General features: G+C 36.8%; 5 protein-coding genes across 10 annotated transcripts; 3 read left to right on the top strand and 2 right to left on the bottom strand.

Annotated features, from left to right (window-relative positions):
* On the top strand, positions 1 to 1,241 carry Prosbeta1 (proteasome beta1 subunit). The gene is made up of 5 exons (XM_011313536.1): positions 1 to 186; positions 326 to 393; positions 468 to 599; positions 668 to 942; positions 1,036 to 1,241. Exons 1-5 carry the CDS (start codon positions 97 to 99, stop codon positions 1,161 to 1,163), a joined length of 693 nt encoding a protein of 230 aa, XP_011311838.1. The 5' UTR covers positions 1 to 96; the 3' UTR covers positions 1,164 to 1,241.
* A 409-nt stretch (positions 1,242 to 1,650) lies between these two features.
* LOC105271790 (sodium-coupled monocarboxylate transporter 1) lies at positions 1,651 to 4,383 on the top strand. Its single transcript, XM_011313537.1, has 12 exons — positions 1,651 to 2,200; positions 2,266 to 2,317; positions 2,407 to 2,474; positions 2,546 to 2,700; positions 2,758 to 2,898; positions 2,989 to 3,207; positions 3,264 to 3,450; positions 3,517 to 3,603; positions 3,678 to 3,766; positions 3,844 to 3,957; positions 4,024 to 4,216; positions 4,291 to 4,383. Exons 1-12 carry the CDS (start codon positions 1,730 to 1,732, stop codon positions 4,345 to 4,347), a joined length of 1,833 nt encoding a protein of 610 aa, XP_011311839.1. The 5' UTR covers positions 1,651 to 1,729; the 3' UTR covers positions 4,348 to 4,383.
* A 229-nt stretch (positions 4,384 to 4,612) lies between these two features.
* per (period) lies at positions 4,613 to 15,404 on the bottom strand. 3 transcript variants are annotated; one of them, XM_011313538.1, is made up of 17 exons: positions 15,109 to 15,404; positions 13,621 to 13,701; positions 12,173 to 12,360; positions 10,948 to 11,081; positions 10,501 to 10,696; positions 10,176 to 10,421; positions 9,761 to 9,945; positions 9,205 to 9,489; positions 8,887 to 9,039; positions 8,208 to 8,463; positions 7,660 to 8,030; positions 7,435 to 7,598; positions 7,199 to 7,350; positions 6,855 to 7,111; positions 6,533 to 6,751; positions 6,096 to 6,455; positions 4,613 to 5,973 (listed from the first exon to the last, which is right to left on the bottom strand). In XM_011313538.1, exons 1-17 carry the CDS (start codon positions 15,183 to 15,185, stop codon positions 5,878 to 5,880), a joined length of 3,420 nt encoding a protein of 1,139 aa, XP_011311840.1. In that variant the 5' UTR covers positions 15,186 to 15,404; the 3' UTR covers positions 4,613 to 5,877. The 3 variants fall into 3 exon arrangements, with proteins under 3 accessions (XP_011311840.1, XP_011311841.1, XP_011311842.1); XM_011313539.1 differs by having other exon boundaries at positions 8,208 to 8,439; positions 13,621 to 13,704; positions 15,109 to 15,403; XM_011313540.1 differs by lacking the exon at positions 4,613 to 5,973 and having other exon boundaries at positions 6,369 to 6,455; positions 6,528 to 6,751; positions 13,621 to 13,704.
* Positions 15,405 to 15,799: 395 nt separating this feature from the next.
* On the bottom strand, positions 15,800 to 20,353 carry LOC105271793 (RNA-binding protein 45). Of its 2 annotated transcripts, none has more exons than XM_011313542.1 (6): positions 19,936 to 20,353; positions 19,709 to 19,823; positions 18,380 to 19,173; positions 18,011 to 18,243; positions 17,808 to 17,945; positions 15,800 to 15,948 (listed from the first exon to the last, which is right to left on the bottom strand). In XM_011313542.1, the coding sequence occupies exons 1-5, from the start codon at positions 20,132 to 20,134 to the stop codon at positions 17,838 to 17,840; spliced, it is 1,449 nt and encodes a 482-aa protein (XP_011311844.1). In that variant the 5' UTR covers positions 20,135 to 20,353; the 3' UTR covers positions 15,800 to 15,948; positions 17,808 to 17,837. The 2 variants fall into 2 exon arrangements, with proteins under 2 accessions (XP_011311844.1, XP_011311843.1); XM_011313541.1 differs by lacking the exon at positions 15,800 to 15,948 and adding an exon at positions 16,016 to 17,673.
* A 100-nt stretch (positions 20,354 to 20,453) lies between these two features.
* On the top strand, positions 20,454 to 23,187 carry MFS16 (major facilitator superfamily transporter 16). 3 transcript variants are annotated; one of them, XM_011313543.1, is made up of 9 exons: positions 20,454 to 20,575; positions 20,684 to 21,096; positions 21,166 to 21,244; positions 21,331 to 21,466; positions 21,658 to 22,023; positions 22,135 to 22,179; positions 22,297 to 22,498; positions 22,593 to 22,741; positions 22,804 to 23,187. In XM_011313543.1, the coding sequence occupies exons 2-9, from the start codon at positions 20,820 to 20,822 to the stop codon at positions 23,167 to 23,169; spliced, it is 1,620 nt and encodes a 539-aa protein (XP_011311845.1). In that variant the 5' UTR covers positions 20,454 to 20,575; positions 20,684 to 20,819; the 3' UTR covers positions 23,170 to 23,187. The 3 variants fall into 3 exon arrangements, with proteins under 3 accessions (XP_011311845.1, XP_011311846.1, XP_011311848.1); XM_011313544.1 differs by lacking the exon at positions 22,135 to 22,179 and having other exon boundaries at positions 20,455 to 20,575; XM_011313546.1 differs by lacking the exon at positions 20,454 to 20,575 and having other exon boundaries at positions 21,005 to 21,096; positions 21,166 to 21,257.
* Positions 23,188 to 23,198: the final 11 nt, after the last annotated feature.

Raw genomic sequence — 23,198 nt, forward strand, 5'->3', positions numbered from 1 at the left:
AATGAGCAATCAAAATCATCCACCAGGCGGACTGTTTACCACATCACTGATCACTTTGTCATCTCTACAATTCCTAAAGAATATCAAAAAACCAAGATGAATATCGTTAACACTCTACATCCCCAAAATGCAAAAGTTTCTTATTCAACCGGATGTGATTGGATGCAGGCAGAAGCCAGTACTGGGGTAATTATTCCAACAATTTAATGAATAGTATGAGGTTAGAATGACACTGCAATCTTTCAATTTCCCAGACTCTTTCTCCACAAATTATAAATTAATTATCACAGCTTTCTCCGGTCGCCTAATTTATTTTTCCCTTCAGACGTCTATCATGGCAATGGAGTTTAATGGAGGAGTAATTATTGGAGCAGATTCCAGAGCTACCACCGGGTAAACAGATATTCCTCTTTGTCACCCCCATACATTTTGACGGTGTCAATATTTGTTTTTTTTTCCCATTCCAGTGCTTATATTAGCAACAGAACTGCTGACAAGCTGACAAAAATCACAGACAATATCTACTGCTGTCGTTCTGGTTCTGCCGCTGATACACAGGCAATCGCTGATATCGTTGCATATCATTTAGGATTCCATCAGTAAGTGTATTGGAATATTGGTTTGAAAATATGTTGCTGAATGGTTTTATTGAATATTTAATCGATAGGATGGAACTGGGGTGTCAGCCCTTGGTGGAAACAGCAGCTAATGTATTTCGTGAGATGTGTTATAATTATCGAGACTCTCTGATGGCTGGAATTTTGGTGGCTGGATGGGATGTCCAGAAGGGTGGCCAGGTTTACAGCATTCCCATCGGTGGAATGTGTGTTCGTCAGCCAATTTCCATTGGAGGTTCCGGATCCACTTACATCTATGGATACGTCGACGCGAATTACAAAACCAATATGACGAAGGATGAGTCCATTAATCTTGTCACCAACAGTAAGTATTTTTTATAATTAAATTGCACATAGCTCAATCATGGCAATCTTTGGATAATCTTTTTTCATTATTTTTTATTAATCTCTCCCTCAGGCTTGTCATTGGCTATGAGTCGCGATGGAAGCAGTGGAGGTGTAATCCGTCTTGGAATTATCACAGAAAGTGGTGTGGAACGTCGACTGATCCTCGGTGATGAGGTTCCCAAATTCTACGAGGGATAATTCCATTTTAACTGAAAACCCAACGGTCGATTTTTTCTATTCACTTCATAATTAATGTTTTTTCCAAAATCCTTAATTATTCTTGGTTTAAATAAAAATATTTGCGGTGATAATTGCTTTTGATTCCATGCCACTAAATCCTGGAATTGATAAACCGACGTAATTTTAATGCGAGGCAATTTTAATAATGAAATCCTATAATTTAATCGTTAAGAGAATAAATTCTATAAATAGGCTTTCGTGTAGAATAGATATCCAGAAGAAAGAGATCGCTTTGGTGATCTTCTAATGAATCAGTATCAGCAGGAAACTATTCAAGAAGTAAATATAGAGATCTGTCCATCACGTGGTAAATTTAGGCCATATTATCCAATTGTGACAATACTCACTTGCTCGACCATAACAGAGACATTTTACAATGGCACTTCTGTGTCTATTGTGGGGACTAATGAAAAAATCGTTGCAATGATATATCGTGTCACAGTGTCGCACTGACGAGCATGAGTATCAGATCTCTGGTCAAGAGTGCATCGTTCGATTTTATTTGGAATTATTAATAAATTCTGATGATGACTGCAGACGAGATTATCGGGACCAACTGGGTATCCGGTCATCCCACAGTCGACGAAGTTAGTAGTGCTATGCAAAGTTTTGGGTACGTTGATTACATGGTTTTTAGTGTAATGCTCGTTTCTTGTGGAGCCATTGGAATTTACTTTGGATTCGTTAAAAAATCAACGGGAGAAGACGAGTACTTGGTCGGTGGAAGAAATATGAATACACTTCCGGTTAGTTTGAGTCTCATTGCTAGTTTTATTTCCGGAATTTCCCTCCTCGGTACTCCCACTGAAATTTACGTACATGGGACAAGTTATCTGTTCATTGGAATCGGTATAATTCTCGTGGGATTCACCATGTCCAGTATTTATCTCCCAGTCTTTCAAGAATTGAGACTTACGAGCACTTACGAGTACCTCGAGAGAAGATTCAATAAGAAAGTGCGATTGCTGGGGTCAGCACTCTTTACAGTCGGAATTGTAAGCACTTTTTTAATGCTGGGGATAAATCAGGCAGGCATGATTAAGGCGTATTTCATTTTTAGATGACCTGGCTGCCAATTGTCATTTACGTCCCGGCATTGGCATTCAATCAAGGTAATTACAGAATATTTAATTATAATGATCAATCTCAAATACTGCAAAGTATTTTACAAAAATAGAGAAGTGAATGATTTTTTCTACAGTAACCGGAGTCAATGTTCACATAGTCACTCCATTCGTCTGCTTCGTGTGTATTTTTTACACATGTGTGGTAAGTATTTTAAAAAATAATCGATATGGCAATTTAAAAAATTGAAAGCAATGAGAATTTATTTTAATCAGGGAGGACTGCGCGCAGTTGTTTGGACCGATTTTATTCAGACATTCATTATGTTCGGGGCTATGCTGTTAATTGTTGTAAAAGGCACAATCGATATCGGGGGTCTTGGAGTCGTAATTCAGAGGAATCGAGACTCCGGACGCCTTGAACTTCCGGTGTACGTATTTTTATAAATTCAGTATCTCTCAAATGGCTGATTAACTCAAAATTGCAGTGCGGATTTGAGTCCATCAACCCGCCATACACTCTGGGCACTCGTCATCGGTGGATTTATTCACTGGTTACAAAGTGCTGCTATTAATCAGAATATGCTGCAACGTTACATGTCGCTACCCAATCTTAAAGAAGCCAAACGGTAAATTCAATTAAAAACTCAAACGATTTTAAACCGATTGCAATTTCTCATTAATTAGAATTAAAATTATTTTGGAAATTTTGGGTGCAGTGCACTGTGGGGATTCATCGTCGGGGCAATGATTCTCATTGGCATTTGCGGATATTCTGGTTTATTAATTTATGCTTGGTACCACGACTGCGATCCATTGACAACTAAATTAGCTGGTGCTAAAGACCAGTTGTTACCGCTATTGGTGATGGATATATTAGGCAGCTTTCCAGGATTACCCGGGCTGTTCGTCGCGGGAGTCTTCAGTGCCGCTTTAAGGTAGAAAATCATTAATCCATCAACAATTAAAATATATCCTGTTTTTCTGTATGCAGCTCATTATCCACGGGGCTCAATTCTATGGCTGCAGTAATTCTAGAGGACTTCGTAAAACCCTGGAGAAAAAATCCATTCAGTGTCAGAGCAGCTGATATATTAATGAAACTAACAGTTGTTGTACTCGGAATAATCTGCGTGGGTCTTGTCTTCGTTGTGGAAAAAGCTGGCACTCACGTTCTCCAGGTAAAATAAAATCGTGACATTGGAATTTCAATTTTTTATAATTATAATTACCAATTCTAATTGCAGCTTACGATTACAATGAGTGCAATTCACAGCGGCCCTTCCTTAGGAATATTTAGCATTGGAATTCTATTACCGTGGGTCAATGCAAAAGTAACTGAGAATTATCAAGATGAAATTAATTTTTACGCTCGATGGAGAATTTTTTAATTAATTGATATTTCCAGGGGGCATTGATCGGTGGTCTTTCTGGATTGGGATTCATGGGATGGGTGACATTTTCAGCTCAATCAGCAATAGCCAATGGACACATAATGTATTGTTCACATACTTCTCACTTGAATTATTACGATTGTTAAAATATGTAAATTTAAATGAAATAATTATCCGCAGCTTTGAGGAGAAACCGGTAACCACAGAGGGCTGCAACTACTGGTTTCAGGAGGCAGAAAATCTTTTGCTTCTGCCCCCAGATTCTGTCTTCGGTGGCAACGATAAGAGCAGAGGGTATATAGAGTAATTTTCTGGAATAAATAATTTTTTGGAGATTCATTTTAATTTATGTTGTCGTAGGGACCCCTGGGCGCTTTATCGTCTGAGTTATCTGTGGTATACAGTCACTGGTGCTCTTGTAACTATGAGTGTTGCCCTCGTAGTGAGTATTTTTTCATCTAGTCGAATAGAAAAAATCGATCCAATGCTCCTAGCTCCATTCATCCGTAAATACCTCAAGACTGGAGATGATCTAGAAACCTGTCGCGTTCACGTAAGTTCCCGCAATTAGCGAAATATTAAATAAATAATTATGACCGTGTTTGATAATTAAATTTACTATTGCAGAATCCTCAAAGCGGGCAGACGCGCCTGGACGGACATATAAGTGAAACGGTGACGTAATTGTCGATGAAAAAACATTGATTGTAAAAAAATAAAATACCATTATTAATTGGGTTGATTTATTTAAACATAACATACAATCTAAATGATCAGAGTTGTACAAAAATGTGTCATACACATACCGATAAATTACGAATGAAATGTCATTTTGCTACTGTGGTATGTTCGGATGATGTCATTTTTGCGCTCGCATGTGAGTAATTGAGGCTCTGGCTATGATTTTCTTCCGGAATCGTAGACCGAAATCTTCACGATATTATTCTACTATTAACTATTTCAATATCTGAATCGTTCACCTGAAAATAGCGCTCGTGTGGAAAACTCGTTATTTAATCTAATTCGAATAATTTCAAAGTCCAAAGAAATAAATTAGACACGATCTACAAAAGTACGTAATTAAATTGGATTTATAGTACAGATTCATCGTGAGACGATTAAATATTTTCCATAAAATGAATAAAAAATAGAATTGCACTTGGAATTTGTCATTCCATTATTACAGACTAGAGTGAAATACAGTAATTCAGTTCAAAATAAGTATATATCATATAAAAATTATGGATAGAATATCTCTTATCGTTGCAACGTTTAATGCACGTCGAATACGACCTTCTTCCTCTCGACACTTGTATGGATTTGATATAGAAACATTTCCTTCATGAGAAATATTACTGCTCTCATCCCCGGGTTTTTAATAAATTATTAATTCACCAGTTGGTCCCGACAAATATCGATACAAGAAATACGAAATGCCCATTTATTTCCGTGGAAATCATCTACTTCTATGATTTAATTTACCTATCATTTAATCAATACTATTGATTCTCCATAAAATATATGGGTACATATATTCCCTCCACATTCACAAAATTATTATATTCCATATCCTAACGTTAATAAATCAGAGTAGTATATGCCGATACAAAAAAATATCTGACAAATATACGTAGAAAAGTACCTAGAGTGTAGAAAAGTATAGAATCTGTCTCGCAGTACTGAATATTTTAAAAGAAATATCTGTAAAACTGAATAATCTTATCGTGTCGTAAGCGCCGAATTGTCATGGACTTGATTAACTCTGCAGAGTCAATAGTAATTTCAAATGTGCGAATGTCTTAGCTTTCGAATAATAATACTCCGTAGCAATTGAACAAGGGCAGCACTCGAACTTTATGAACACGAGTTGTGTAGATTATTTTTTTTAATCGAGTTCTCTCACCAGACGTCAATCAATTCAAATCAGATTGATAAATAACTTGTGCGATTCGTTATAAATTCGTATACATTATCATATTCCACTTGGCATTGGCTGACAGTTGCATTTACTAATTCGATTTATCTTCAAAGTCATTCCCAGTCATTGCCGTGAGCACAAGAATCGATGGAATAATCGTTCGCCTGAATTGCAAATCAAGAATAATTCTCCATCTATTTCCCAGTATCAGATAATCCCAGGGGAAAACCACCGAAAAAATTGCCCGCAATTTATTCCCTGAATTGTACGTCATTCACCAGTGAATACTCTATAAATTAAGTCAGTCGTACTGGAATCGGTGGCAATGGTGCATTTTCCTCGTAGATCATTGCCTGTTTACTGTATATCATCTCACACCTGATGCGGTTGTGCTGAAAAAAAATTCAACAATAGAATTTGGCAACTTCATTTGAGAAAGACGTTGAAATTAATTGATCCCAGTGAGAGCGAATGATCCAAAAATACAAAATTTAGTTCACCATCAAAATCACACCTGTGTAGAAACATCGATGGATCCCTCAGTGGCACTGGCCTGATTGCCATCACTTGAGGGACTGTTCTCATCCAGGATGAGTTTGCTCTCGAAGCCCTCAAGTTCCAGATCCAAATACAATTGACTCAATTGATCATTAACGAGTAAAGGTTGTGGATAGCGATTTAATATCTTCATATCATTCTTCAGGACATCATCGAGGGACTTCGGACTGAGTTGATACTGATAAATTAATTCCGGTGTCATATTGATGCCCTCCATCCACGATGCACTCCGCTGTTTTGATATCTGTTTCACTTGCTGCCAACTCTTTGGACGATAGATTTTGTACGGATCGGAGGGTACGCGTGGCGTTACTTTCTGCGATTGAATGAATTCTTATGAAATTTTGCTTTTATTTTTCCTGTAATTTCAGTCTGACTAATATCACACCTCACCTCCGACGAATATCCAAGTCCCATTGGATGAGGATTGCAGCTACTTCCACTGCTTGTATTCAAAAAACTTCCATAAAAACTTGAATCACTCGAGTCTTCCATACTCGACTCGATCGGCGAATTCTGGGCAGCATTTTTTTTATTTTGAGCACCAACAGGACTTGAATCACCGCCATCAATGCTTAAGCTCGATGAAATACGGCCTCCTAGAGATAGAGGCTGATAAAAGAGATATTAAGAAAAAGTGTAATTAGATTTTTGTTGGAAATTTTGTTTTTTATTTATAGCAAATTATTCTGGAATTTCATGGGACATGAAATACCTTCTTCGAGGAATCCGACATCGCCATAATACTGCCCGGTTCTGCCTTGACACTAGTTGCTTGACTTGCTGGACGTTTTCGCTGATCTGTTCTATCCCTGCGAACTGGTGAGACCACAGGTCTCGGTTGGGGATTTTCAGAAGGTACTGGAGGCACTTCCAAAATCATCGGAGGTGCATAAATCATTGGAGCTGGTGCAGGAGCTCCCAGCACCGGAGGATAAACTATTCCTGCCATTGGAGAGGTAGCGTATGGACCTGATAAGTAAAAATTAACAATTTCATCTCATAATCGATCCTCAAATCTCCCTCACGCAATAAAAAAATCATCTATTGAATATTTACTGTACGGATTTGGTCGGATGTGTTGAGGAATTTGAAATTGATTATTCGATTGTACAGTTGTAGTGTAATCTCGTATTCTAGGCATAGGCACGTAATAAAGTGGTACCATGTGGGGAAATGGAGAGCATCTGAGAGCTTGATGGGATGTTGCACTGGAAAATAAAAAATTCACACATTTTTCAAGCTCTTTCCTTTCGTTCCGAGATTTAATTGAGAGTTAGGGCCTTCACCAGTACCTTGCTGTCATGTAATGCTGGCTAATTGACAGCGGAGGGATGACAGACGTCTGTGGCCACATATTCATCTTTGTTTGTTGCTGATTGACATTCGTTTTATCACCACCCGCAGGATTTCTTCCAGCGTGATCGCATTTTCTTGTCTTATCGTCATACTTTGATGACTGGAGATTAAAAAAGATCATTGTTATTCCGAATGGATAAGTTGATGGAATACCTGATTACCTTGAAAAATTCTTCCTCTCGATTGTGGGTACTCGCACGTTTCATCCCTCGGGTTTTACCAGCTGTTTTCTCTTGGTCCGTTGCTTGATCTTCTGACTTTATTCTATTATCTTTGTTCATTTTACTGTTCTTTATACTCGATCTTCGCTCTTTGTGCTTTAGTACCATCAGCTTCTCCATGTCATGGTTGTGTTGATTGAGTAATCCTTCTGTTAACGTTGGCAATTTGAAATTTTCCAAGGCCGTGGAATTGCTATTGCCGTTGACACTGTCATCTCTGCTACCAAAACTCGTACGATTATTTGACGCGCTACTCAAATTTTCGCCACTGCCACTTCCACCGCTGTCATGATTCGCTGTACTTTTAGTTGCTGAAATCCAATCAGATGTACACAATTAGAATGATATTTTAATTTAATAACAAGTGTGGAAAGTATTAGAGAAATGATATTCTTTCTTTCTAGAACTTTCTAGAAAATTCTTATGGCAATTTGAAATTTTAGAGAAAGCACTGTGCGTTTATGTTATTAATTTCATTAAGATCTTACGTGTATGATTGGAATTCGTTTTTCCTGTGTCGTTATGACTCGGTACACTGGAATTTATGATTTCCTCGTCACTCCCGTACATGGCATTGGCTAGTGGTTTACTATTGAAAAATCGGGCAATTTTTTCGTTGTAATTCAGCTGATTGTAGCTCGGTGGTGTTTCACTTGATGATTTACTGTCGCAGTACTCATGATGCGGTGAAATTTCTCCCAGCATCACACTGTCATGTTCCTGAAACAAGGGATTTCGTGATCCCTTCACCAGTATATTACAGAACCTTAAAAAAAACATATGATTTCATGATATGTTTCCCCCATTCGATATCGCATATTAAATCAAATTCCCAACATCAACAATTAACATACAACTAATACTGAAAATACAGGAAAATTTTAATTTCACCGGCTCCTCTTAAATCGGTTGTACATGAAAAAAACTGGTCGTTAAAAATTACCCTTTTTTTCCTTAATAATATTCAACAATCAATTAATTTCGGATTAATCAATTAATTTATAGTAGCTAGTGGAGGGAGTGAAAAATTTTGTGCGCTAAAAATTGTGGAAAATTTTTAATGGAATTGAGGATCGAATATCCCTAGAGTGTCGATTTTTTGTGCAATTGTTTATGAATAATAAATGAGCGAAATAATATTCATACGGAGATGAAGTTCATAGTCACCGAAAAGCGGTCATAGTCGGCGGCAATTGATGCGAGCTTCGATGTTATTGTTGATCCTTTTATCTCGTTAATAACATTCTCCATGAATGATATCAGTTCAGTTCTTCTCTCCGTCAATAAAGGCGCGGCAAAGTCCGTTCGTTGTTGAATTGTCTGCTCAGAAGACGAATAAAAAAAGAGAGACGGGCTCGTGTAAAAGTAAAAGATTAGGTACAATTTATTGTTGCACCTACTCGTCGTCGATTAATCACGATCATATAAATCATTGATATAAATAAAAATAAATAAATAAATATACAGCACGAAAACGGATATTACCTCTGCAAGTAGTGTACAGATTTCATCTTGAATGATCTGAGATTCTTTGAGTACCTCTTCACTCAAGTTGGCCAGAGAATTGTCCTGGTCTTTATCCGGATGTTGGAAGACATCCGGATTCATTGGGCCCCGGAGTATTCTATGCTGACCCGTCACGAACTCCAGCTTTCCACCCCATGGATTTATAAATGATGACCATTCTGTCTCAAGAACAACGTATCCACCATTTTGCACAGCAAATCTGTACGGTTTCGACCGGAAAGATGACCCTTTCAATTTCACAACCTATTTAATCATTAATTCAATGATTAAAAAAAAATAATCTCAATTACTCCTTCAGTTATCCTAGAGACTTCATTCCCCTGTCATTCAGTCTGAAATTTTTCCGATTATTTCTTAAAAAAAAATTCATTGAAAAATCGAGAAACCGATGTCCATCATAATTATTGTTTTATTTATAATTCAATATGTCAACTTTTTTTTTAGGTTTCAAGATTTTTCTATGGAAATTCTTTGGGCGTGAGTTCTCGGTCGGTTGATAAAACAAAATGCTTACAGTTTCGTAGACATCTTTTATGAACGGAAGGTCTTCAGGATGATAATAATCAAATAATGACTGTCCGACCATGTCCTGGGGTAAATACCCAAAATATCGTACGATATCGTCGTCCACGTGGGACAAGTGGCACGTTGCTGTATGCCGAGTTGAAAATATCGAGGATATTATTGTTTCCTCCGGTGCTAAGAACAGATTAATATAATTGTAAATATAAAACATGAATATCTCCAGATCCACCAGAAATTCCAAATTTTCGATAATAATCTTTTCTCTAGATCTCAACCGACACTACAAAAAAAATCTTATCAAAAATCTCGCTATGTCTCGCAGATTTCGAGAAAACTCGACAAGAGTCAATTGATCTGATATTTAAGCGTGAATTTTCAATCTCTATGGAATATTTTTTGATTACCCTTGTAGGCAGAGAGAACCGGCTGACCGATAATCATGAGGAAGAGCATCCTCGGCTTCTCGTCACCGCTTTCATGTTCAGGGAAGTACTTGAAGCCAAGATTTAAATGGAAAGGGGCGTACAGGGGTCTACGTTTTTCCCCAGGGAATAAATTATCCCAACTGGTCTCATCTTTCTTTTCTTTCCCATTCTCTCTGGAATACGCCTTAATTCGGCAGAAAAGGCCCACCTGTTTTTCACTCATGTCTGCGAAAACGATCATCAATCAATTTTTCAATCTATCAATTCTCCCGGGACGAGATAATTATCGATATAAATATGAAACCTTTCTCTCGCTCTCCACAGCAATACGTATCAGACAGTTTTGTACAAAACACAGAACGATCCTTGAGGTGAAGTAGATCAATGAAAGAATTCCCTAACCAGGAGTCCTTCGGGTAGCCAAGGCTAGTTTGAAACGAATTCGTTGAGTGCAGGACTAGACCGTCATGCAGCGAAACCAATGTATAGAATTCCTCCTTCTGAAAATTATTTAATGCAATTTTTTTTATCACCCAATGGCATGGAATTATCATTGATCATTTCACTGGGAAAATTATACATGTAATTATTTACTCATCATTCATTTAAAATAATAAATAAATAAAAAATGAATACTCAATATAAATTAAAAGAACTTCAATGAAAGCCCAGATATAAAATTTAGTAGTGCGCGTGCAGAAAAATTAATTTTATATGTTGGGTAAATAGTTAATTAGGATTAATTACTAACATTGATATTTGAGCTGGAATTGTCGAGAGGATTAGTTAACGAAGGAATTCCCCTGTCAGGAATCGTTGACTTGAGATCACCATTGTGTTCGCTGGGTTCCGTAGCATCGACCAATTCTACAGTTCCTACTTCTTCTTGTATCATTATTAAACATACAAAATATATTCTCATTACGAAATTTATCCATAATTTCTCTACGCATATTTTTGGCAGTTAGCCCCACTGGATGTAAGAGTAAAAATTGGGCTTTCCAATAATAATTATCATCGATACAATCGTGGATATTCACTGAAAATAACTGTATCACTCGTAAAATTCAATTACGTATTAGAATACCGAGATTAACACCAAGTAATAGGGTGTTTTAATAGTGATTCAGTATTCGAAAAATTAAAAATATTTGCTAGTGCGAAACAATATTTTTTTTTAATTCCTCAGCCGACTTCATTTTAACCTCCGGCAAAATCTATAATGAGAACTCATGGCACAGCTATTGTGTAAAGGGGGTTACGAAAAAATTATGCAAATAATTACGTAAATGTTCTGATTGTACCTTGTGTTAGGTAAACACTCGGCTTGACTATTTATTCTCTCTCTCTGTTCACCCTATCCCTCCAACCCTCTCAGTGCCTTAATCCTAATATTATTAGCCAGTTATGCAAAATAGCTCATACCTCACTCAACCATTATATGTTTTCTGATCTACACCTCCCCTAATTATTTTACAATACAATTGCCCCAAGAATTGAGCCACTGCCATAACTGACTCCAATTTACCTCAGGACTCTTTAACCATTCATATTTCACCCTAAAATCCACTAATCAGAACTCCTCCATTCCTCCACCCTAAAAAGTACCAGCAGGCACGCATCGACAAAATGCACTGTCAAAATAATGATTTGTCCCTTGAAAAAATTCCACCCCTTCAATTTATTGCAGAGTTAAGAATATTTAAACAAATGGACACGTCCATCTCGCCCGCGGTCTCTGGATTGTCCGTTGAATCACTCGATTTTTCAATTGCAAGTGATTTCGTGTGAAGTATCGCAATTTCATCGCATAAAAATAATGAGCTGGGACACCAGTGAATAAAAATATAAAAATGGTTATTAAAAAATTGAAATGGAAAACTCTCTGTCACAGCGGTGCGTACCATCGTTATGCTCGAATTATTTGTTTGAATAATTCGCTCGAAATTCATTGTCTCTTGCACCAGCGAACCAACCTGATTTTTTCAAAACTTGCTCCGAATTGACGGAGATATGGTTGTATATTCCTGTATCAGTTTGGTGGCCAGGACATTTTTGAGCCGAATCCCCGTGCTCATTTTCCAGTGATGTCAGCGTCTTCAATTTCTTCTTTTTTTGTTCTTTCTTCTTTTTCTTGCTGATGGGCTGCGGTAGAGCCTCATTGCTATGATCATTTATTGACAAACAAAACTTCATTTTCCATACCCTTTTTTTTTTCATTACGACCCCGATCGATATCCCTTCAATCATCCGAATCATTCTTTTCTTTTCGCTCATTAGACTTTCACTTAATTTTTCATCTCGGTGTTATCTGCCCCACGGGAATCACTAAATCCCTCAATAAATCGATTAATCCATCCACTGATCGATCGATTTTCTATCGATAATCATTGAAAAAATTGTCCAGGTGAAAAAATCGGCGATAGAATTTAATTGAAGGGCTAAACTAGGATGAGTACATTTTTTTCCACTGTAGTTTTTTGCCGATATCTCGGAATTGAGAGAGCATATCGATTTTTTTATATTAACATTTTTTATAGAAAAAATTGAGAGGTGGAAAAATTGTGTTTATGAAAATATCGTTATCTTCCCTCAATTCCGAAATATTTGCGAAAAACTGCCCTCGAAAAAATACACTTATCCTAGTTTACCACTTGGCAGCGGAATTATTGTTAATATGTCCTGATGACATTATTTCTGTATAATTGTTGAGACTTTTAAATGCTTCAAGAAAATATTTCCTATAATACGAAGAGGCCACTGAAGTTACTTGAGCGGATTCCCCTGTGTGGAAGCATTGAGAAAAAAAAATCTACGATAGATAACGCGATGCAGCACGCGGCAGCACGCGGCAGCACACGTGCAGTGCTGCGTACTTGGTAATGAGAAAAAAAAAAAGTGCTCATCACAATGTTCGGGGGAATGTGTGGATTTTTTGCCTTATAATATTCAATTTTCAGTGACTCACTCGTTCACATTTTTCACGTACGCGTTAATTAATTGTGAAACTAGAATTTGAACGAAAAGAAAAGGAAAAGCTTTTTGCACGATCCAAGATGACATATCATTCCAGGGATAAAATGGGAATGTACTTGACGTAATACCAATTCACTCATAAGTCAAATAGAAAATAAAGAAATGCCAATCCGCGATTTACTGCATTCAACATGAAGCAAACAGTCTTTGAATAGGTCTCAGGGGTGGGAGTAATCATCGGTATAATTTAAATATAAATAATAAAAATAATAATGTGTGCATCGCGGATTAATTGATGAGACCACAGACTGACACTTCCATGGACTTATTCATTAACAAATAGCAAGTAGAGCTCTCGATCCTCTTTGACAATTCATATTTTCGATCGGGACCGATTCCTTAAATTATACAAATCGATTGTTTATTATGCTCTTCATTAATTCAGTACCTCGACCCAAAATTAGAAGGATGACCACCACAATATCCACTACTTCCGGACCTGTTGCTATTTCTCGAGAGAGAACTCCCACTGCTGGAACAATAAACAAATAAATAGACCTGTAATACCAGACGCTGCGATTGCTCAAGGGGAAAATATCGTTCGTCATTAAAATTTTATTGAAAACATTGAAACTGGAAGTATTACATAAGACCGCACATTGAGAGCCCCGTGACTGCATTAGAAGTAATTCAATAACTACAGTCAATCATGTGTAATACCTCTTCAAGAAAAAAATACCAGACATTAAGATTATTTAAGACGTTTTATATAAAATAAACAATACCTTTACATACCAATAAGGAGTCGTGAACTGCGGAAAAAATTATTTCCAGTTCAATTTCGTGGAGATGAATAAATTTTATGCCATTATTTATATTTTTAAAGTTGTTTTTTTTTGGAGGGGAGTATATCAGTGAGGGATGGGAGCGAAATGTAAATAGCTAATAGGATATACATATGATGAATATAATTAGTCATTCAATGCGTTTTCCACTGGTTGTGGAGATGACGAGAAACAATAGTCTATTTCCGATATCGTATAATAATGAGAATTTATTCCAGCCCTCCTGAAATAAACTCTTTGAATTCAAGGATAATAATCCAACCTCGACACGAGACTAGTCATATAACAAGTACAAAAATTCTATTCTTATACCCTTGATTCTATAACCCTCGGGTTTACAAAGAGTAATTGATGTAACACCGGACTAGGGGAACTGCAAAAGGGATAACCATTTTTTTATATCATTTTACATTCCGGTTATAGCATCTGCAGCAGATAATTATACATTCCCATCGGTTTATTTCGCATGATCTAATAAAATCTCATAAATAAATAGATGTGCCCAGAGCGGGAGAATTTATTTTATTTATAATTACAATTTGATAATTTTTGGACAATAGAGATTGACACACCGCTATTTTTAAGGACCAATTTATTAATGTTTCAGGGGATTTTCAGTTTAAAAAATAGGAGACTGTGGATTTATTTATAGATGTTAATGGAAAACAGATTTGTGGTGTTATCATGCAGAGTAATTCCAAGATTTTACAATGGAAATTTTACAATGATTTTACAATGGCGCCTGGAAATTTAAATGGTAAACCGAGATAAATTGAATTTATGATTTTGCATCGGACGTTATGTACCAATTTTCAAGTCCAATAATTTACATAATTTTTTTCTCGTTCAAATACTCTTGGCATAAGTCGCGAGTGCAATGGCATCGTCACAAGGATTTAACAGTCGAAGTCTTCTATCAGATCGTCTGAATAAAGTCTGACGAATGCAAAATTAATAAAATAAAAAACGGTGTTATATAAAATTGTCCAGTGCTGAACGAGCAGACGGATAATCATTACGCAATATTCCTAGTGCATGATCTCTTCAGGATGCACCAAAGGGGAAAGAAAAAAAAATTAAAAACTACTCACCTCCTTTGGGACTGACTATTGTCGCATGTATTAGCGTAACCAGAGTCTGACACTTTAGCATGATCATTCGTCGACATATTTATGATCTTCTCCACAAACAATCGGTGATTATAACTCGTTAATAAACTATTGTATAAAATTTCAGTCACATATTTAATTAAAAAAATAATTCATACTTTCACTGTAGTTATCTGAGCTCCATAAATTGAAGGAAATTATTATTTTCCATTACTTGCATAGCACTGATAATTTATCCAAGATTTTGATCCACGCGCATTGCAGTCGATATGGACAATGAGAGTCAACATGGAATAGAGTACCGAATACAATTACGGATTTGCGCGCAATCGCAGATTGCACGTGGTCGTCGGCTTTCCGCCCCCGGTGTATTTAACATCATATGAACAGAAAAAATGTGACAGGAGTGTGCAATGAAACGTGCCACCCTAGCAATCAGGGAAAAGAGGCCACCTGTATAAATTGGATTTAAATATACATGTTACCAGTTGTTTTATGTAATAATTAGATCCTTCACGGGTCGAGGCGAACGCAAGGTCAGTAATCGCAGTCTTTGTAAAATCCAGAATAAATAATAATGGATTAACAAATCTATCGTTAATCTCTGGATGCTCTCAAATTTTTATTTTCTCAGGGACAAGGAGTTTTTTAAGGTTTATTCATCTGGCGCTCATTCAAATCTTGAATTATAGACTTTTATTTATCAAAAATTCATAGGTCTGGTTAAAAATTTTTAATATATTCGAGATCAAATGTAAACGATCTTCTTATTATCACTTAATATCACAGTTGTCATCAGGTACTTCATGTTCATCACATATCCTGAAAAGTGAGAAGAAAGACATATTTTTAAATATCACTTGTAAATTCAAGTAAGTCCGTATTGGTGTCTATTTGAGAAAAGGTTTTATTTAATTGCCTTCATATTCAGTGTATTTTCATTATGTCAACATTCCAGTTACAGTCAACATACAGTCCATTAGTTTTTTTTTTTATGTCAAGAGAGGAAATCATTCCATTGTTTACTGAACAAAAAATTACGGGTTCCACTTACGGATTTATTGTTTGTCGTTGGATTTTAATTATTCCCATGGTATTTCGGTTATGGAAATATTATACACTCCTTTCGCTTTTTTTTTTGTTATTAAAATTGATAAATTCGTGGGTTTGATCAGATTATTGACCAAAAAAATAGACGATTACTCCATTCGGAGTAACGACATTTAATTTACAAATTAGTTTCAGCCGAAAATGAAATAAGTCTGATCCATTGAATTTTACTGAAACGTTACGCCAATTTTCTGGTACAAATTAATACTTAAGCTACTACGTGTACAATTGATATGAGTAAATAATTATAGCTGAAACAACGCCGAGAATAAATTTATTCGGGAAGTGCTACTGTCTCAATGGGAATTATTTCATTTTTTTTACTCTTGAATGGAATATTCCTTCGAAAATTTTAATTCGTTGTGGGAGCGGCCTCGAAGAATTCGAGAAAAGGAATTCGAGACTTGGTGAGAAATGATCGTGTGTGTCAATGAATCCCTCAATTTTATTTATCTCGAAAGTAAAAGCTAAAGCCTCTAAACACGATAGCTTAAATAAAATCCGACCAGGAATAATGAAATTTTGGCTCCGACTTCTTGTGAGAGGCACGATCGGTATTATTAATTACCAGAATCGGTTAATTAGTCTCCGAATTGTTGTACTTGGCGTAAATAAAATGAACAGTGGATCTTTTTTATAAAATTCATTACAGTTGAATTTTCTGTCTGGGACATGTTTTGTATTTACCTACAAAAAAATTTTGAGATATTCAGTTTGAATACTTGACGATTCTAAAGGCAACATGCATATTTTTCTACACAATAAACAAAGGATACAGTTTGAAACACAGGCTAGACATGAAAGCCTGTGCGAACAATGTAGAGTTAAAACTGAAACCTCATCTGCATTCATAATTATTTATTTTTCATACTCTTTTTTTTCCACCCAATTAGTACGTTAATTTACCTCGCATTTATTCAGCCGGACTTTTATTTGTTGTATAAAAATATATTCTGGACGTTTTTCATTTGCACAAATTTTTATCCTTTTTTTTTTTTTTTGGTTTTGTGAAAAGCATTTTATGTTTCTCGTTATTAGTTTTCCCTTCCAAAATACAACCGGTATTTGACGAGCGTCAATTTATCGAGACAGTATTTTTTAATTCGCATTTGCTTTTTCGTGAAGAAAATCTATAAAAGATCACTAAAAAAAATCAGTCTTCGCACAGGCCTATTTGAATAACAAATAGAAAATACAGCGGATGTGTGTGTTGCAAATGAGATAGTGAAGTAATTTTGGAGTATCTCCATGTTAGATTTGTGAAGGAATAAAAAAATATGAGAACAGTTCTTTAAAATAGTGAATATTTTGTTGTAGATAATTTTCCTCTGTTGCTGGCCCGACGGAGGTCAAGTGAGTCTTAAAAATTATCGTTAATATGCATATTTTATATAGTCTCATTGTTGCGTGCGTCCAGCTTGTGTTTAACCAGTCAGTCTGTGAAGATAAATACAAAAAAAAATTATGTAAATTTTGTTTCCCCTACGATCACATTTCCTTCCTTATTTCGTCAATTGAATATTGTCGCTGTTTGGTTCAGTTTTTTTTCCTCATAATTTCCTTCTACTTACGTGACACACAACAAATATAAAGCGTAGACTCTAGTGCTCTTCCTCGTCCATTCGCAGACGTTTGCGTCGGTCGTCATTGCGTTCCTCAGCTTCCAAAACTTTCAATCGAGAACCACAAATCTCTTGACCGTGGAGCATCTGCAATTGAATAATTCTCCTCATTACTTCTTACACTCTTAAAAAATAATAATCACAATAATCACCTCAATAGCTTTATTCGCACTTTCAACACTCGCATATTTTGCATATCCACAATTTTTACCCGGAAGCATGTAGACGTCAATGAGATTGCCAAATCTGCAGAAAGCATCTTTCATCGCGTAAATCGGAGGGACAGGTGGTCCACAGACTATGAAACACCTCTTCTCGACTTCAGCATCTATACTCGCCATTGGTTGTACAGGTGGAAGTTTCAGAGAGATCGTGTGCTCCAAGCCTGAAACATAATAAAATAATTGAATGGTAAAGGGTAACAAGTCCACTTGTTATTCCACATTTCCTAGTATTGATCGTGTAATAATGGGTAAAAATAGATGATTTTTAATCTACGCATAATAATAGTAAAAACTAACTTGGAGCCGTTAGTCCAGCGGCCTGTATTAACGACGTAGCTTGTGCAATTGTTTCCGCTAGGTGCGCCAGATCGGTTCTTGTACTTATACCGGTTAAACTTGATCCACCTGGTTTAACAGTATTTTTTTGCGGCGTCAAACCCGCCATATCGGGCTTGACGATCATGCGATGACCAGGTGGATATTCAAATCCATGAAATTTTTCTCGGGCGTATGCAGCAGCACTTGGATGCGAGTAAACAACTGTTGCCTGTCCACGAGGCATCCTGTATCTGACGTCTGTCTTCAAATGACAATAATCCAAACCAGGGACTATATCAAATAATTTCCACAATTGATCCTGATTTAGTGCAGGATGAGCAATAACTTGCAGTCTTGTGTATCCATCTGGATTCTGATAATTTGTTGCGATCTCGAGACCAATTGCACTCTTACCAAAATTCGATGAGCCATAATTATTACTTATATTCTCGTATGGCACTGACATGCCGTTGTTGTATTTAGTGTCTGAGTGATCTGGTTTTGGCTTCTTTGGCTCAGCAAATACAGCCTTGTACTTTCGATCGCATTCCTCAAAGGCTCTCGCCGCACTAGATACTTTCTTGAATTTCACGTAACCAAAGCCTTTTGACTCGCTTGTATTTCTATCCTTCACCACTGTTACGTATTCAATTGGTCCGAATTTGGCGAATTCATTTTGCAATTCGTGGTCATTCATGGATTTTGGTAATACACAGAATAGACGGACCCATCTCTCTTCCTCATTCGTTTCCCGAACTGATCCTTGATCTCGGCTAATGGGAAAATTTTAATATAAATTATCATTGTCTTGGAGGAATATTGTAATAATGTACAGCACAATTTTTATGAAGGTGAGGAGAAATCCAGAGACGTTAAAATTTTAATGTCAACTGCCGTTTAAAACGGTAAAATTCATCTTCAAGTCACGCTCGTTAGTGCGACGATAAAATTTACTTCAATAACGTTATTCTATTTTTCAAGGAGAAATTACTATATCGTTCGTACAGAATTTTTTCAAGCCTTATTTCTTCACAAGATGGTGTTAATATATTTCACTGAACCTTTCGAGTTACGTAAATCCGTCGAATTGATAAGGTGTTTAGCATACGGAGTCAAAAGCCCTAGCTTATCTGACCAACCGGCAATAAATAAATGCGATAAACACAAATTTTCAATCCCTAATCAGTCGATAAGACCCAAAAATTTTCCCCTCACAACTCGAAGATAAATCTCTCACACAAATGAGAGATATTTACAAATTTTTAATTAATTCCCTTACAACCATATTATGAATAAATAGTTCTTTACTTTGATGCGATCATGACTTTGATGGGACGTCCCACAGATCCCAACATTTTTCCATTCATTTCTTCGAGTGCAAAAGCCGCTTCGGAGGTTTTTGAAAATTTTATGTACGTGACTCCTATCGAAAAACAATCAACAATAAATGGTTGTGTATCGATTAGAATGAACAATAAGAAAGTAGAATTTCTGTTGAAAAAATAATAAAATATTTCCAGTAAAGAATAAATTACCTTTATTTTCTCCGGTATTGCGGTCCTTGACGACCCATATATCTTCGATTTTTCCAAATTTCTCGAATGCCTTCCTGAGATCATCCTCTTCCAGGCTCTTGTGACAAATAACAAACAAACGTGAATTTGGTGGATCGTCATTTTTAGAACGTGGATCTGTCTGTGAATAATAGGAGTCTCGTTCTCTGTGGTCAGCCATTTTCTCAAAAGAATTAAAAATTCGGTTTTTTTCACTTCCACCTTTTCCTTCTCACTTTTTCCCACTTTATATGCTTTTCTTTCAGACGTCAGTGCCAGTTCTGATTCAGGTACATAGACGAGAGAATCGAGATACTAGACAAAACCGAAAAAATTCTTCCGCTTTCTACATGAAGTAAGTAGCAAGTACAAAAATTATCTTTTGGTAAAGCAGTGACCAATACCAGAGAGTAATTGCATCGCCATCTATCGACATCCATATTCTTCAAAGAAAAGAAGAACATATAACTTCATTGAAATTGACAAACATTTGACATATGTCTTGAGCGCGTGGCATGAGGATGTCCATGTATCCTCTGATAAGACCCATTAATCGTATTTAATTCCCGTTTTTTTTTTTCATTTGCTTATCCCATACGATTTCCCAGAAATACTGATCAAGGTACGTCTATATTTCAATAAATAAATAGCATGTCAAATGAGTTTACTCTGTATTGCACTGCTCATTGTCATTGAATTGTGCGCTCATTCCATTTTCTGTTAATTCCAGACATGACGCATTGTTCTTTATTTGAAACTGAATAACTGAAAGAACTATGGGATCACTGATAACTCCAGAGGCATAAGAGACCGAGAACTCCGTGAAGCAAAAATCCTTGGGACAAATTATTTAGAAATAAAAAGGAATGGCGCTACCCTCAGGAGATGCTCCATGGGGGATGACTCTGATCTATTGGATTAATGAAAAGTGCTGTCGATATCGAAGAGTCAATAAATTGGCATGGCATCGAGGAGGCGTTTTAGCACTCACCTATATCGCGTATACGTGCTACCATATGTCAAGAAAGCCCATTTCCGTAGTGAAAAATGTTTTGAATCTGAATTGCAGTTCGCTGTCACCACCACCTGATATTATAATCAATGACCACAATAAGGACTCCTGGTGTGACTGGGCACCATTTGGTAAGAAATTTTTATTATTATGAGCACCAGAGTCTTTTACTCTTTTCCTCATTTATTCATTTATTTTAGATACACCTGATGCGCCTGCTTTGCTAGGCACTCTGGACTCGGCATTTTTATTCGCTTATGCTGCTGCTATGTTCCTCAGGTGACGATTTCATGTAAGCTCCATTCTCGAAAAAAATGGGCTATACAGATTTAAACTGATCAAATTTGTGCTCAATATTTTTCCAGTGGATTCGTGGCTGAAAGGGTGAATCTCAGGTACTTTTTATCATTGGGAATGCTGCTGTCTGGGATTTGTAGCTATTTATTGGGAATAGCTAAGCCATACAACATTCACAATCTGTGGTATTTCATCCTAGTCCAGGTGATTACAAGAGTCCGTCTCTAAAAAACCCGTGACAATAAATTCAATTCGATTCAATGGACTGACAATTTTTTAATTTTTTTGACGGGGTTTTTTAGACGTGTCCTCGATTGTAAAGATCGACAACTGTTATTCCACAAAATCGCCAATTTAATGACAAATGATACGATTTAATTAAATGTTTTCTTCAGGCGATGGGTGGGGTATTCCAGACAACAGGATGGCCTGGAGTAGTGACAGTAATCGAAAATTGGTTCGAAAAAGGGAAGAGAGGTCTGATATTCGGCGTTTGGAATTCTCACACATCCTTAGGAAATATTCTGGGGAGTTTGATAGCAGCCGAATACGTGGAAACAAATTGGGGACTGAGTTTCATGATTCCTGGGGTTATTATGGGCGTAGCTGGCTTCATAATATTCATGTTTCTGGCTCCAAATCCCCAGGACGTCGATTGTCTGTTGCCAATTCCACCTAGGTATAGAAAAATGAATGCAGCGAGTTCAGACGAAGGTACATCTAGTGAAGATAACGATGACAGGCGAATTCAGGCTGAAGACGTGAGTACAGTGGGAAGGAATTTCAATTAATGTCGATTAATCATAGATTTTTTTTTTGTAGTTTCATTGTTTAATAATATAGCTAGTTTGTTGTACTTTCATTGACTCTAGCAGATCATCCATCGCTGTAGCTGGCATCAGCATGCTAACCAGCCTGTAAGTGCATGTAATTAACATTATTCAATGAAATGGTTCTCTTCAAGTACTTTCAATATCGATATTCAATCACTTCCATAATCATCTCAGGTCTGACTAATTTAATTTTCCATGAAGGATCCCTCTAGTGTCGAGTCTGAGACGAGCCCAATGCTCCCAGGGAATAGACGTAGCCACAGCACTGGTAATGAACGAGCAATTGGATTTGCTGGGGCAATAAAAATTCCTGGGGTAATGGAGTACTCGTGTTCACTATTCTTTTCCAAACTAGTGAGCTACACATTTCTCTACTGGCTGCCACTTTACATTAGTTCTTCAAGTTAGTAAAGTTAATTCAATTCGTAGCGCTCCACATTTCTATTAATTAATTTTATCCAATCACTTATTCTCATAATGACGGTTATTGCTCGCAGCAACTTACAGTCCCACTCTGAGTGGAGACTTATCAACATTATTCGATGTGGGAGGAATTGCTGGAGCCATTGCTGCAGGAATTCTATCGGACTACACTGGTATGAGTGCAGTTACTTGCTCTGGAATGTTAATTCTTGCTGTACCCGTGGTACGTATCAAGGGCTTGATAACAGAAGAACGTGATTATTACTACCATTGATATAATTCCAGCTTTTTATCTACGACTACACCGGAAACGTGAATTTGGGAACAACGGTAGTGCTGCTGTTACTGGCTGGAGCTCTTGTCAATGGTCCCTACGCCCTGATAACAACAGCTGTATCCGCTGAATTGGGAACACATCCGAGTTTGGGTGATAATTCAAAGGCTGTCGCCACAGTGACTGCAATTATCGATGGAACTGGAAGCATTGGTGCAGCAGTCGGTCCACTTCTAGCTGGATTAGTCTCCAGGTGGATGGGTTGGCACAATGTCTTTCACATGCTCATGACTGCTGACGTATTAGCCCTATTATTCTTATCCAGACTTGTGTACAGAGATCTACGTACCTATAGGCAAAGGCGGCTGGCTGTGTAGAAAATCTTTATTCATATCAAATTTTTAAT

The sequence above is a fragment of the Fopius arisanus genome, unplaced genomic scaffold (genome assembly GCF_000806365.1).
Source record: "Fopius arisanus strain USDA-PBARC FA_bdor unplaced genomic scaffold, ASM80636v1 scaffold00124, whole genome shotgun sequence".
Lineage (NCBI taxonomy): Eukaryota > Metazoa > Arthropoda > Insecta > Hymenoptera > Braconidae > Fopius > Fopius arisanus.

What these genes read in the sequence shown, in the direction of transcription:
- Prosbeta1 (XM_011313536.1), top strand. Translation starts at nt 97, where the DNA reads ATGAATATCGTTAACACTCTACATCCCCAAAATGCAAAAGTTTCTTAT. An exon ending in GATTCCAGAGCTACCACCGG is followed by an intron (nt 394 to 467) that starts GTAAACAGATAT and finishes TTCCCATTCCAG; the next exon opens with TGCTTATATTAGCAACAGAA. An exon ending in CATTAATCTTGTCACCAACA is followed by an intron (nt 943 to 1,035) that starts GTAAGTATTTTT and finishes TCTCTCCCTCAG; the next exon opens with GCTTGTCATTGGCTATGAGT.
- per (XM_011313538.1), bottom strand. Translation starts at nt 15,185, where the DNA reads ATGTCGACGAATGATCATGCTAAAGTGTCAGACTCTGGTTACGCTAAT. An exon ending in CCGACTATGACCGCTTTTCG is followed by an intron (nt 8,464 to 8,886) that starts GTGACTATGAAC and finishes ATACTGGTGAAG; the next exon opens with GGATCACGAAATCCCTTGTT. An exon ending in AACGAATTCCAATCATACAC is followed by an intron (nt 8,031 to 8,207) that starts GTAAGATCTTAA and finishes ATTGGATTTCAG; the next exon opens with CAACTAAAAGTACAGCGAAT.
- LOC105271790 (XM_011313537.1), top strand. Translation starts at nt 1,730, where the DNA reads ATGATGACTGCAGACGAGATTATCGGGACCAACTGGGTATCCGGTCAT. An exon ending in GGCATTGGCATTCAATCAAG is followed by an intron (nt 2,318 to 2,406) that starts GTAATTACAGAA and finishes TTTTTTCTACAG; the next exon opens with TAACCGGAGTCAATGTTCAC. An exon ending in GTCTTCAGTGCCGCTTTAAG is followed by an intron (nt 3,208 to 3,263) that starts GTAGAAAATCAT and finishes TTCTGTATGCAG; the next exon opens with CTCATTATCCACGGGGCTCA.
- LOC105271793 (XM_011313542.1), bottom strand. Translation starts at nt 20,134, where the DNA reads ATGGCTGACCACAGAGAACGAGACTCCTATTATTCACAGACAGATCCA. An exon ending in CAATACCGGAGAAAATAAAG is followed by an intron (nt 19,824 to 19,935) that starts GTAATTTATTCT and finishes GTTTTTCGATAG; the next exon opens with GAGTCACGTACATAAAATTT. An exon ending in GTGCGAATAAAGCTATTGAG is followed by an intron (nt 17,946 to 18,010) that starts GTGATTATTGTG and finishes ATTCAATTGCAG; the next exon opens with ATGCTCCACGGTCAAGAGAT.
- MFS16 (XM_011313543.1), top strand. Translation starts at nt 20,820, where the DNA reads ATGGCGCTACCCTCAGGAGATGCTCCATGGGGGATGACTCTGATCTAT. An exon ending in ACTTTACATTAGTTCTTCAA is followed by an intron (nt 22,499 to 22,592) that starts GTTAGTAAAGTT and finishes TATTGCTCGCAG; the next exon opens with CAACTTACAGTCCCACTCTG. An exon ending in TAATTCTTGCTGTACCCGTG is followed by an intron (nt 22,742 to 22,803) that starts GTACGTATCAAG and finishes ATATAATTCCAG; the next exon opens with CTTTTTATCTACGACTACAC.